At 44.1% G+C, this 13,147-nt stretch overlaps 1 protein-coding gene across 3 annotated transcripts in view; it reads right to left on the bottom strand.

Moving 5' to 3' along the window:
* LOC119731730 (plexin-A2-like) overlaps positions 1–13,147 on the bottom strand; it is a 76,020-nt gene that overhangs the window by 44,178 nt on the left and 18,695 nt on the right. For 2 of the 3 annotated variants that reach the window (XM_038204955.1, XM_038204956.1), the window contains 3 exons: positions 9,085–10,303; positions 8,498–8,692; positions 7,922–8,053 (listed from right to left, as the gene is read on the bottom strand). In XM_038204955.1, the coding sequence (XP_038060883.1) occupies positions 7,922–8,053; positions 8,498–8,692; positions 9,085–10,233 (1,476 nt within the window). In that variant the 5' untranslated portion in view covers positions 10,234–10,303. Of the gene's footprint in view, positions 1–7,921; positions 8,054–8,497; positions 8,693–9,084; positions 10,304–12,858; positions 12,982–13,147 lie in introns of those variants that run through there. The other variant, XM_038204957.1, reaches the window with a different exon arrangement.

Consider the following 13,147-nt stretch of genomic DNA (forward strand, 5'->3'; position numbering starts at 1 on the left):
ATCTTGTATATATGTTTAGTTCAGAGGTCAACCTTCGCGCATTCAGTTTTCGTTTCGTTATCGTTCGTCTATGCTATTTTCTGTCACACACGCAATATTTACAGTGCTTTTCCTATAATTTCGCTTGGAAGTTACAAGCTAGAATCCACGCTATTCTTTACATGATTTATTAAACATCGGCAGAGCTATTCCAGTGAGCAATCCAAGTTTCTCTCGTGGATTTTTGTGAGTGTTTATTGACCGAACTTTGTGAGCGTTTTCACCACGTGAGTTGAAACCAACTCGCCCCGCATTCACGGCGCGGGCAGTCGCCCCGTTCGCGTTGCGTTGTGCATGGACTCGGCCCAGTTTTGGCTGTTTACATACTGCAACTTGGTGAGTCACTTAACTTGCAATAAACTCGGGAGTTAAAGTAGGACAGTACAACTAATTTCTACATTGGTGACCCAGACCTGAGCCGAACAACATGGAAACCAAATCTGACTCTGATCATGCTGATTCCAAACCGGGCACATCCAAAGGTGCTACTGCTAGTTCATCTCCATCTGCACCCACAACATCAGCTGCAGTGACTTTGAAGTTGCCTCCATTTTGGCCCAGTGACCCTGCCCTTTGGTTTGCGCAAGTGGAAGCGCAATTTCTAACCCGTAACATCACTCAGCAACACACCAAATTCGCATACGTGGTTGGTTCCTTGCAGCCAGAGTTTGCAACTGAAGTGAGGGACATCCTCATTTCACCCCCTGAGCATAATGCCTACGACAGCCTGAAGACCGCCCTCATCCGTCGAACCTCCGTATCAGAGCAGAAAAGACTGCACCAGTTGCTAATATCGGAGGAGCTGGGGGACCGCAAGCCTTCACAATTACTACGTCGTATGCGGCAGTTGTTAGGAGACAACACGCTCGAAGAAAACATCCTGAAACAACTGTTTCTTCAGAGATTATCGACCAACGCCCAACTAATCCTGGCATCAACATCTCAAACGACACCCATTGAGCAACTCGCAGAACTTGCAGACAAGATTGTTGAAGTTTCTGTCTCACCTACTGTACATGTGGGGGCAGTTTCATCCAGCCAGCCTGGCAGTTCGTCGCCTCTAACAACCATGCCAAGTTCAGATATGCTCACACTACAAGCCAAAGTTGACCAGCTAACCCAACAAGTCAGCGCTCTCACATGCCAACTCTCCGGTCAGCCCCGTGGGAGATCGAGGAAGCGTGACACAACCCCACCCAATCGACGCCCATCTCGCAGTCGCAGCCCATCACACTCTGGCACTGACTGCTGGTATCACTGGCGATTCGGCGCTGATGCCAGAAGGTGTGTGTCCCCATGCTGCTTCAAACCCCGACAACAACAGGGAAACTCCGATGCCAGCGACTAAAGGCGACGAGTCTCCCTGGCACCGACACCAATAGTCGCCTATTCTTCATCACTGAACGCAAGACAGGGGCCCGGTTCCTGGTAGATACGGGAGCGGAAGTGAGCGTTTGGCCTCCATCGGCTGCGGATAAACGTCATGCCCAGTCTTCATCTATCAATCTTCAGGCGGTGAACAAATCTCCCATCAACACATATGGTGAGAAGTCACTCACTTTGGATGTCGGGTTGCGTCGAGTCTTCCGTTGGGTGTTCATTATCGCGGACCTGCCAAACCCAATAATTGGAGCAGATTTTCTCCAACACTTCGGACTGCTAGTCGACGTTCAGCGTTGCAAACTCATCGACTCCACTACAAGCCTCACCGTAGGTGGAATCGGTTCAGATGCTATTCCCATCAGTCCAACCGTTGCCAAGCTGAGTGAGTCGCCCTATGAAGTGATCCTCGGACAATTTCCAGAACTGACACGTCCGACTTACACTGCCAAGGACGTTAAGCACTCTATAACGCATCACATTGTGACTAAGGGTCCCCCAGTGTCAGCTCGCCCAAGACGCCTGGCTCCCGACAAGTTCATCACGGCGAAAGACGAGTTCAATCATATGCTTGATCTCGGCATCATTGAAGCTTCGGACGGTGCATGGTCGTCGCCTTTACATATGGTGGCCAAGAAGTCAGGTGACTGGAGGCCGTGCGGAGACTACCGTGCCCTCAACCGTGTTACAGTACCCGACCGCTATCCGATTCCCCATCTGCATGACTTTACAGCCAATCTGGAGGGTAAACGCGTGTTCTCAAAGATCGACTTAGTACGCGCTTACCACCAAATTCCAGTCCATCCTGACGACATCCACAAGACCGCCATCACAACACCTTTCGGTCTGTTCCACTTCCTTCGCATGCCCTTCGGCCTGCGGAACGCCGCTCAGACTTTCCAACGATTCATCGACATGGTTACGCGAGACTTACCTTTCGTGTACGCCTACATCGATGACATCCTGGTCGCGAGTGAGACAGAGGAGGACCATCTTGAGTACTTGCGTCTTCTCTTCAGCAGACTTTCCGAATATGGCATTATCATCAACCCATCCAAATGCCAGTTCGGGGTTCCCACCCTCGATTTCCTGGGACACAGAATCGACGCTGATGGTATCCGTCCCATGAGAGACAGAGTCGACGCGATTGCAGAGTTCCCTAAGCCTACCTCCACCCGTCAACTGCGCCGATTTTTGGGACTGGTAAACTTTTACCGTCGTTTCGTGCCAAACTGCGCAAGCGTGATCGCCTCGCTGACAGACCAGCTGCGAAAAAGACCCAACCAGTCACGCAAATCAACCAAGCTGAATTGGACACCCGAATGCCAGACAGCGTTCCTGCAGATCAAGCAATCACTCGCTGACACCACACTTCTCGCTCACCCTTCTTCGGTACTACCAACTGCCATGATGGTGGACGCCTCGGACACGGCAGTTGGCGGTGTGCTTCAGCAACTTTCCGAAGGAGTATGGCACCCCCTGGCCTTCTTCTCTCAGCGTCTTAAACCTGCAGAGAGTCGCTATAGCACCTTCGGGCGCGAACTACTGGCCATGTACTTGTCAGTCAGACACTTTCGACACTTCATCGAAGGACGAGAATTCTGCATTTACACTGACCACAAACCGTTGGTGTATGCTCTCAACTCCAAACCTGACCGGCATTCACCTAGAGAAGTTCGTCACCTGGACTATGTATCTCAGTTTACATCCGACATTCGTCACATCAAGGGCACAGAGAACGTTGTAGCGGATGCGCTTTCCCGATCTCACATCAGTGCCTTGACAACATCAACCCAGATTGACTTCGAGCAGATGGCCATGGATCAGACACACGACCAGGAACTACACAGAATCCTGGAATCACCCACATCCCTGGACCTCAAGCAAGTTCCGATACCGACCTCAAGTACATCCATCTGGTGCGATGTGTCGACAGGTCATGAACGCCCTTTCGTACCCCAAAACCACAGACGGAGTGTGTTCGATTCCTTGCACAATCTGTCTCACCCTGGCATTCGAGCAACACTGAAACTGGTTGGTTCACGCTACGTCTGGCCACGCATGAACTCAGACATCAGAGCATGGGCCAAGGCCTGCGTCAAGTGCCAGAAGTCCAAGGTCCACAGCCACACCAAGACTCCGTTTGGAACCTTCGCATCTCCAGATGCACGTTTCGATCATGTGCACATAGACATCGTGGGACCACTCCCCCCTTCCCAGGGATATTGCTATCTACTCACATGCGTTGACAGGTTTACACGCTGGCCAGAAGCAATACCTATACCCGACTGCACCGCTGAAACAGTCGCCAAGGCCTTTGTGAACAGATGGGTCTCCACCTTTGGTGCTCCGTCTACGATAACCACAGACCGCGGACGACAGTTTGAGTCGGCCCTGTTCCACGCTTTGATGGTTCTCCTAGGTACCAGACGCACGCGAACAACATCGTACCACCCCATAGCAAACGGTATGGTTGAACGCCTGCATAGACAGCTCAAAGCCTCTCTCAAATCGAGTACTAACCCTCAACGTTGGACCGAAGCATTACCACTCATCCTCCTCGGGATCCGCACGGTGGTAAAGCAGGATCTTGGTTGCTCCACCGCCGAATTGGTGTTTGGCACCACCCTGAGACTTCCAGGACAGTTTGTTGCACCCCCCAACGATACTGGTAATCTCGCCGACCCTGCAGACTATGTTCACAGACTGCGACACACGATGCAGCACATCAGACCCACACCGCCTCGGTCGCGAGACAGAACTGCACAAATTCACAAGGATTTGATGTTGTGCAAGCATGTATTTGTCCGTTGCGATCATGTGCAGAAACCCCTCCAAACACCCTACAAAGGTCCATACCGAGTACTCAGCCGGACAGACAAGTACTTCACACTCGACCTGGATGGAAGGCAGGACACAGTCAGCTTAGATCGGTTGAAAGTTGCATACCTCGATACAGATACCACCCCTTCCCAGCCATCTACCCTAGAGCTTAAGCGTGTACAGCCATCTCCTGCCATCCCTACGCACACGGTTGATGACCAACACACAGCAACACCAGCAGCTCAACGGCACTCGCGTTCCGGCCGGCATGTTCATTGGCCATCCAAGTACACAGACTTTGACTGTGGTTGATTTAACCTGAACACTTATCGCTCGCTTCAATACCATTTTGCGATCTAGAGGGGGGCTACTGTAGCGTTCACTTTAAGTTACCCTGCACTGCGCCTTTAACGCATCTTGTATATATGTTTAGTTCAGAGGTCAACCTTCGCGCATTCAGTTTTCGTTTCGTTATCGTTCGTCTATGCTATTTTCTGTCACACACGCAATATTTACAGTGCTTTTCCTATAATTTCGCTTGGAAGTTACAAGCTAGAATCCACGCTATTCTTTACATGATTTATTAAACATCGGCAGAGCTATTCCAGTGAGCAATCCAAGTTTCTCTCGTGGATTTTTGTGAGTGTTTATTGACCGAACTTTGTGAGCGTTTTCACCACGTGAGTTGAAACCAACTCGCCCCGCATTCACGGCGCGGGCAGTCGCCCCGTTCGCGTTGCGTTGTGCATGGACTCGGCCCAGTTTTGGCTGTTTACATACTGCAACTTGGTGAGTCACTTAACTTGCAATAAACTCGGGAGTTAAAGTAGGACAGTACAACTAATTTCTACAGATATAACAAAATCAATTGTGTAAAATCCTCAGACAACACAACGCTCTTCACATACATGTAAAAATTTAAAAGAGATGACACTTACCAAAACTATTCAACAAACAAGTACACAAATATGTACTTCTTTCATTTTGTATTGTAGTACTACCCTAGTACACACACACTACAATGTACATGTATGTGTATTATGCAAGACCAAGGTCCAGTTATTTTCCCACGATGTCAACCTATTTGATTCATCACCAGAAGTCTCTGATCATAAACTCGGAAATTGTTATGCCGTCCTCAGACAAGCCCCGACATGCAGCTGGGAATGCTTGGTTCAACAGGTGGGAGATTTACAAAAACAGTCCAGGCAGGGCGGGCTGGGGGATGGGAACACATTTCACCTGAGTGGCAGAGCGTGCCAAGAAGGGAGGAATGAGGTTTCAACTTTATACTATTAAAAGGTGTTTTTTTCCGGAAAAAAGTACATGCAGTTTTGTACAAAGGGGACGAACCTGTATTCTTTCGTTAGCGATTGGCTCATATGCTGCTGTGGGGGGATCACCACACCTCCTCCACAGCGAATCTGTTACCTTCCCAGCATTGAATAATGCCGGTACCCATTTAACACCTGGGTTGAGAGGAGTAATTGAGGTAAAGTGCCCTACTCAAGGGCACAACACGCATGGCCATGATGGGGCTTGAACCCACAACCTCTCGATCACGAATCCTGTGCTCCACCGACCACACGTGCCCCAAAGTCTTGGTTTTGGGACAATTTCTCTGTCCTGAATTTTTCTTTCCCAAATTCATTTGTTTTTCTTTTTGGTTACATGTTTGTTTAAATTATTTTGTATTAAATTATAATCAGAAAAGTACATTCAACCGACAAGCACATATCTTGTTACATATTTGTACATGTCACAAGACAAGTGACAAACTTTCCAATGTGGAAAAGTTATGTGAGGTGAAAGTACCGGGTAAAATGAATGTGCAATTGTAATTATCTTGACACGCAAATGTGTAATGTAGATACATGCACATGTTGAATTTGTAAATGTCATGAAATCTTGGCTAATTTAATGATACATATACTGGTGCTTAGCACGCAAGAAATAGTTTTCGCACTTTCCGTGTTTAAAGGGAAGATACAACATTTGCAAACATCACAAAACGAAATGATCAAATTATTGCGAAATACCTTACTGGATTGTTAGGGAATGACAGTCTGAAGCATCCTGTAAAATCGTGGCTCCTGGTGTGCTGACATTTTCAAGAAAAAATGGTATTTTTCCAATGCTGGTCGGCCGACCAGCGTTCAGAGTTGGAGAAAACTGGCTAATATTCAAAAATTGCTCCAAATTTTTCATAATTAGTTATTCCGCATTTTCTTTGCAATTGATTACACGCCTGTGAAGAGGTACAAGCCTGCTAGACTGATTCTCTGACCTTACAATTCCCCAAAGTCTATTAATTGCTCCCTTTCATCTTAAGTGGGGTCAGGGAACAAGACTGCAAGAACATGATTGGTTTTCTTGGTTTTTCCAGCATCTACAAGCCCAAATGTGAAAAAAAGTCATTTTAACAATATTTGCTATAACATACATGTACTAATCCTCCAAATCCATTAATTTCTGAAAATTGCAGCAAAAGCAAATGTTGTACATTCCCTTTAAAGGCTGTGTACATGTAGCTTGCAAAGTTATATTTTTAATTAAATAAAGTAAAGATAGTATCTCCAACTTTGTCTGTTTCCACTTTTCGTTCTCTGAAAATGCTTCGTGAGTGGACTGAATCAATATTTTCATGAGCGGCATCATGTATGCACATGGGATCCATAGCAACGACATGTTCCCACGGTTTCCATATTGATGGTACAGTTTGTACATGTACATGGTAGACACCAGTTGAATTGCAACACAACACAGTGTCTACCATGGTCTATGGGAAGTTTTTTTCATGTATGACCTCATCCTAGGTATTTTCCCACCATACACCCTCAGCAGACAACACACCAGCTTTGCCCATATACAGTCTTGTCACACCCCGGTGAATTTTCTCAATACACCCCCACCACAGGAGTTTCTGGCATGAAAAGAAAGTTCCTTCCACAGAACGGATTTTCTCCCTTTTTTTCCTTCAACAAATGAAAAGAAGTTTTAACCGGCGTGTATTAAGGGAATGCACTACTGCTGTACCATTTGTGAGTCATCCAAGCCTTTTGAAAAGGAATAAAAGAGTGGATTTTCTTTTCAGACGATATTGAAAGGCAGAAAGTTGAAAATGGTATTAAAATTCTTTTATAGGCTGGCATTTATGGCCTGCTTTAATAACTGTTAAAATGCTGGAGTGGAGGAATGTGTGTTTTACCCCCAAGGTTGCAAGTTGGTTGGGGCAAACCCTGGGTGTTTCCAAATTTTATAGGATTGTCCTTAATACTGTGAACTTCATTTTGAACAAATAAATGAATGCTTCTGTGCAGCATTTGTCTTCTCAGATGAATTAAAATTGAAATGACTAAAAAACAAAATAATAAAGAAATTTGTTGATTCTTTGGTGGTTGCCAGATGTTGTGCAAATCGCAGATCAAAATTTGAACATAATTGAAAATCATCTTTTTTTTTCTAATCATAATGAAAGAAATTTTTTTTTTTTCCCAAATGAATTTTTTTTTAGTATTTGCTGTTAACGGGGAAAACAAAACAAGGAAGTTATAAAATGCACTGAAATGAAAACAGTAGTCTCAATTACAATATAATTATGGAACAATAATATTATTAGAAGAAGTTTCCAAACTTTCAGTTTCATTAGACAGATAAGATTGATTGCATATGGACTCACCACACTTTCCGTCATGAGGAAGACGTACTGCTTATCCGGGCTGATCATCAGCCCGTTTTGAAGGACCGGGGTTCCGCTAGCGATGGGTAGCTCTTCGTAAAGAAGAGCTTCAGTTGGAGACTGCACACGTAGCTGGATAATAAAAGTGACAAGATGTTAATAAACCTTTTGATATTTGAATTGCATCCAGAGTATGGATGCAAATACGCAACTTCAGGCTGAATGTTTAAACTCCTAAACCTAAGAAATTCTGTGCTTTTATTACGTCAAATTTGCTTTGCTTTAGTAGCGGATCTAGAGGAGGGGTTGGAGGGGTTGGGGGGGGGGGGGGGACTTGCAACCACCCTGTTCAGCCACTGACTAATGTTATGATACTAGTAAAATGGGGCCAAAAATAATAAATGGAACACTGGAGTTCCTACATGTAAATGTATTCTGAAATTGTCTTAGAGTGCAGTAGAAAGCATGTAGTTTAAAATTTCAGTTTTCTGGCAATTTATTTTTTTTCATTTCACTTGATATTCTCCCTGCAGGCATTTTGTTGTCTAGATTGATACTACTCCTGTTTCCACTTACCTTTGTCAAGTTGCCCAGTTCATCTCCTAGGAGGATGACAGTTGCCATGTTGTGGGGCATTGCTGCAATGGCTGTGATGCTGCTAAGACTGGAGTAGATTGCTTGTCCTTCGATTGGTAGTTGTAATCCACCAAGGGGGGCATTGGCATCCGCAATATGGCAATAGTCTGGTCCCTGGTCTCTCAGTCCCTCAGTCTAAACAAAAGTGAACATGATTGGACTTAAAACAGGTCTAAAACAAGTGTTAAAGGTACACATGTTCATGCCAAGATCACCAAAACTTCACGTTTTGAACTGTTTACTTAACTTATTTCAATGACAATTACATTTAGTGCTAGAATTTGAAGACCAAAATTTCCTACACCGAAATTCTTGTGCATGGTATGAAAATGGTGAATTTGTGTGAATATTCTTCTACAAACATGTACTTTTTAATTACATGTATCCAAGTCCAAATACATGTAACAACATTTCATGGTACACGTAAACACATTTTTGACAATTGATGCTTCTTAAAGAAGCAAGTATTGGATATGCAGTCTTCAGACACCAAAGAAACAGAAACAAAGAGATTTGTTCTTGCTTACCACTGCTGGTATCGTGAAACAAGTGCTTGTCTTTGCAAGCCAATCAACGTCTGTTCTGTCTGATCCCCTGTCATTACACTGCTGTATTCTTGCTGCAAACCCTTCATTTAATGTCCTGACTGGATACATACAAATGATGGATTTCTGCTCTTGCGCTGGGGAGCTGTCCGATGAAAAGGTCACAAAAAGCATGTCTTCTCCTTGTGGCAAACCAGCATCATACAAATCAGATCCAACTTTTGTGACGTACGCCGATTTCGCTAGATTGTAGGTGACATTGTTTGCATCTTGGCAAACTAGAGGAAGCTCAATATAAGAATTAAACTTATCGGACTCGGACTCATCCTGTTGGCACACACGGACAAGTTTTGTGTACAATGGAGAAGCTTCGTTAAACGTTTCAAGCTGAGTTGCAATAAGGTAGCTGAAATGGCCACTGGAAAACCCATACATGTAGTTGACGTCAAACGTAAACCCAGGCTGTGCCGCTTCAAATGTCGCTGCAGGTATTTTCAAACCAGCCGCTGGTCTAAATGTGTCAAGCGCACGCCTCGATACTGTTGGTACTGTTGTTCTGATCCAATTTCCATGCGAGGCACCCACATACAAGAAATGTCTGCTCCCGGGACCAGGGGCGATGAAGGCTACGTTGGTACCCTCCTCATTGTTGGTAACCACCTCAACTTCTGACACTGCAACAGCATCACTCAGATTACCCAATCGGCGTGTCTCGCAAAAGCCCTGGTAGACCTGTCCGCATGTGATCAAGGTTTGGCTCTCCGTGTCCACAACAAGGGCTTTGTTGATGTTGTTGGTGGATATCTTGGTTTCCATGCATGAAGCTGGAGGTGGTCTACATAAAGGGTTATCTTGCACTGGCCCTGTCACAAGCTCAAACTCCAGGGCCAAGTCACTGGACAGTTTGTAGATTCTGTTCACCGCTCCAACATAAACGCTACCCGTCGCCTCGTCTTCGGTCATGCGCTCCAGTCTCACGAAATCTGGATCCGCCGTTTGATCAAACTGTTGGTAAGACACGGCAGCGATCGGTGCAAGGAGGAGGAGGAGTTGGGCAAGTAGGACCCAGATGGCCAGGTTCATGGTGGGACGTTTATGGGACGGGGATGTCAGAGACGAACAGACAGCCATGATGATCTCTACTTCTGTTAGTTATCATGTGGAAAAGAATTTGCAGTTATCCCTGGAGTTCGGGCCGGATCTGCAGAGGAAGAAAAAGGAAATGCTTACTGTTAAGAGTACCGGTAGGCATACAAGATTTAAAAGGCACGATAGAAAACAGACTTGTTTTAAGACAACAAAGAAAACCCAAGTACATGTATACTAATATTACAAAGTTTGTTTTTTTAATTGTTTTGTTGCCTGTATTTTTGTGGAACGTTTTTTAAAAAACTTTTTTTTCTCAAATTTGGCCAAGAAAACAAAAGAAACTCAACAAGAGTGTTAGCGACTTAAAATCAAGCAATAACATAATTGCGTAGAAACAGGCGGTACAACACAATCACCAAAGTTTTATGCAAAATTAAATGTAATAATGAAATTAAATGAGTACTTCCACACAGAAAGCTGCTTTGTACTCGGCTCAAAAGTGAAAACATGTACATTTGCAAACTTGTGACGTCTCGTCAAGTGTTTGCGCTGTGAATTCGCAAAAACTGAACTCATTTCAATTCCGGTGAAATTCGCAGCAGATGTTCCTGAGGCAAAATTCGCTGAGCATTTGCATCCGCATTCCAAAATGTAAACTGCCTTACAAAAAAAACCCATTACAGACAACATCCACAAAACTAGTTTATTAATTAATGAGGAGTGATATACACTGGAGCAGGAGACGACCCATCACTTTTCATGATGGCTTTAAATGTCATTTTTTTCACCCAGCATTTTTTTCGTGACTGTGGAAACCCTGATGAAGTGTAACCTACATGTAAGAGAAGGTTTGAAAACATTTTGTTTTCAGTCATAACAGTCTGTTTGACTACAAACAACTTTAAAAGTTTATCATGAGAACAAAAATTTATTTTGATATCACTGGACAGCACTTCACTCAAGTTAGCCAGCCTCTGTTCTGATTCACACGCGAGGAAAAAAATTCTAGGGTTTTCAAAAAATTTGAAAAATTTACAACCATGTTGGAAACAATTATATTTAACTGGCCCACTTTACTCTGTTTTAGGTCATGTGTCAAGGATGTTGTCACAACCATGTGATAAATAACAAACATCTTTGGCATAATTTTTAACACCCAAGTATTTCTGGGATGCACAAACGGAAATCCAGGCTTATGTAGTTGACGGTGGATCACTTCCTTCCACAGGGACTAAACACATCCGTTAAACACTGTAGTTACAACATCCTAAATATATAATGATTCTCTCCAAATAGTGTGTCATCAGTCCTTGCAGAAGGATCAGTATGAAATGCCACACTGACTTCAGTGATCCAATTTCCAGGTAAAATTAAAACAAGTTCCTGAAGACCAGAGGTACAGGTACGGTACTACTCCTAACTTGACTTTAGCCTTGGCTCCAGCCAAAACTTCACTCTGAGAAACAAGCATACTACACGTAAGGCCAAAAAAAAAAGTCTCCGGTTTCTGGTATGGAGCTTGCCCAAAAAGTGGTGCGGCAACGCGTTTTTTTTTTTTTTTTACCTGTTTTTATTTTTTTGGGCTTCAAATGTCGGCTGATGACTGCAAATGGTGCCTGACTAAACTTAATGAAAATATATGGGAGTCCAGAGAGGCCACATAAAGCTTATTCTCGATCATAACCCCATCTAAAAACCGTTAAAATTGTGCAGCAGCAGAATTCCAGTCAAACCAGTGAGTTTGGCGGTTGTGAGACATCATCTTGTATTGAAAACAAAACTTTTTCATTTTGCCGACGCGCATGGCTACGGCGACGCGCGCGCATACCAGAAACCGGAGACTTTTTTTTTTGGCCTAATGAAGGTCTGGTGTACCGTACATGTACAAATTTTTATAAATCTCACCAATTTTAATTCAGTCTAGAATCAAGTCTACAGTACATTCCTCAGGTCTACAGGTCAAATTCAGACTTGAACCTGGCTTAGGTACATGTAGGCCTACTTATTCAGTTTTGAGCTAAAGTGGCCACGAAATCCACATGAAATCCAGTATATATACTGGAATTCGTGTGGGATCAGACTGACGTTAATATTTCCAGATCAACATTGTTGTCATCTACCCGGTAACTTCTTAGTGAAAACTATGAGCAAAAACCTTTCATATGTACAGGTCTTTCAATAAACTTGGGTTAAGTCCACTTTTCTTCCTGTCCCGTTACATCTGACATTTATAATTATGATGCACTCCTTAATGCAGTCAGATCCTCCAAGAGTGATCACAAATAGCAAACTATACCTACCCAACAAAAACAAATCATTTGACGCCATTCTTAATGGTGCAATGTACCGGTACTTGAACAGCAAATGACAAAGTACCAAAGTAACTAGGGTACCAACTTAGACAGGAAAAAGTGTCACACTTTTTATCCTAGTTTTATGACCTTGCTACACATAATAAAAGCCCACAGTCCACTGAGAAAAAAAGTTTATCCATGGAGCTATCCTTTTTATAGCTCCATGGTTTATCCAAGTCCAATATTACTACAGAAAAACCTCAGAGACCCGCAAAAATCCAATTTCCAATCCTACACGATCTGCCTAACCATCAATCACATTATCCAGACAAAACAACCCACCATGCAGTAAAACAAAAAGTATGCGACTTACTGACATAGCCACCCACATTGACAGGCATGACACTGCTGGATATATCCTGAGTTTCCTTGCTCAACGCTGGGAGTGAGCATCATTACATTGAACTACACTAGCAACGATGGCACAACTGCAAGAAATCAAGGCCAACCTTCCTGACTTCAACTGCATTTACTCCCCCACACATCATGAGTGGTTTGACCTACACAATACCCACACATGTGCAGCTTGCAATCACCAACAACCAATCAAGTACGCGGACGTGAATGAATGCACAATTCGCCCGTTTACCGGACAAAAGGAA

This window comes from Patiria miniata, unplaced genomic scaffold (genome assembly GCF_015706575.1).
Source record: "Patiria miniata isolate m_02_andy unplaced genomic scaffold, ASM1570657v1 HiC_scaffold_24, whole genome shotgun sequence".
Taxonomy (NCBI): Eukaryota; Metazoa; Echinodermata; class Asteroidea; order Valvatida; family Asterinidae; genus Patiria; species Patiria miniata.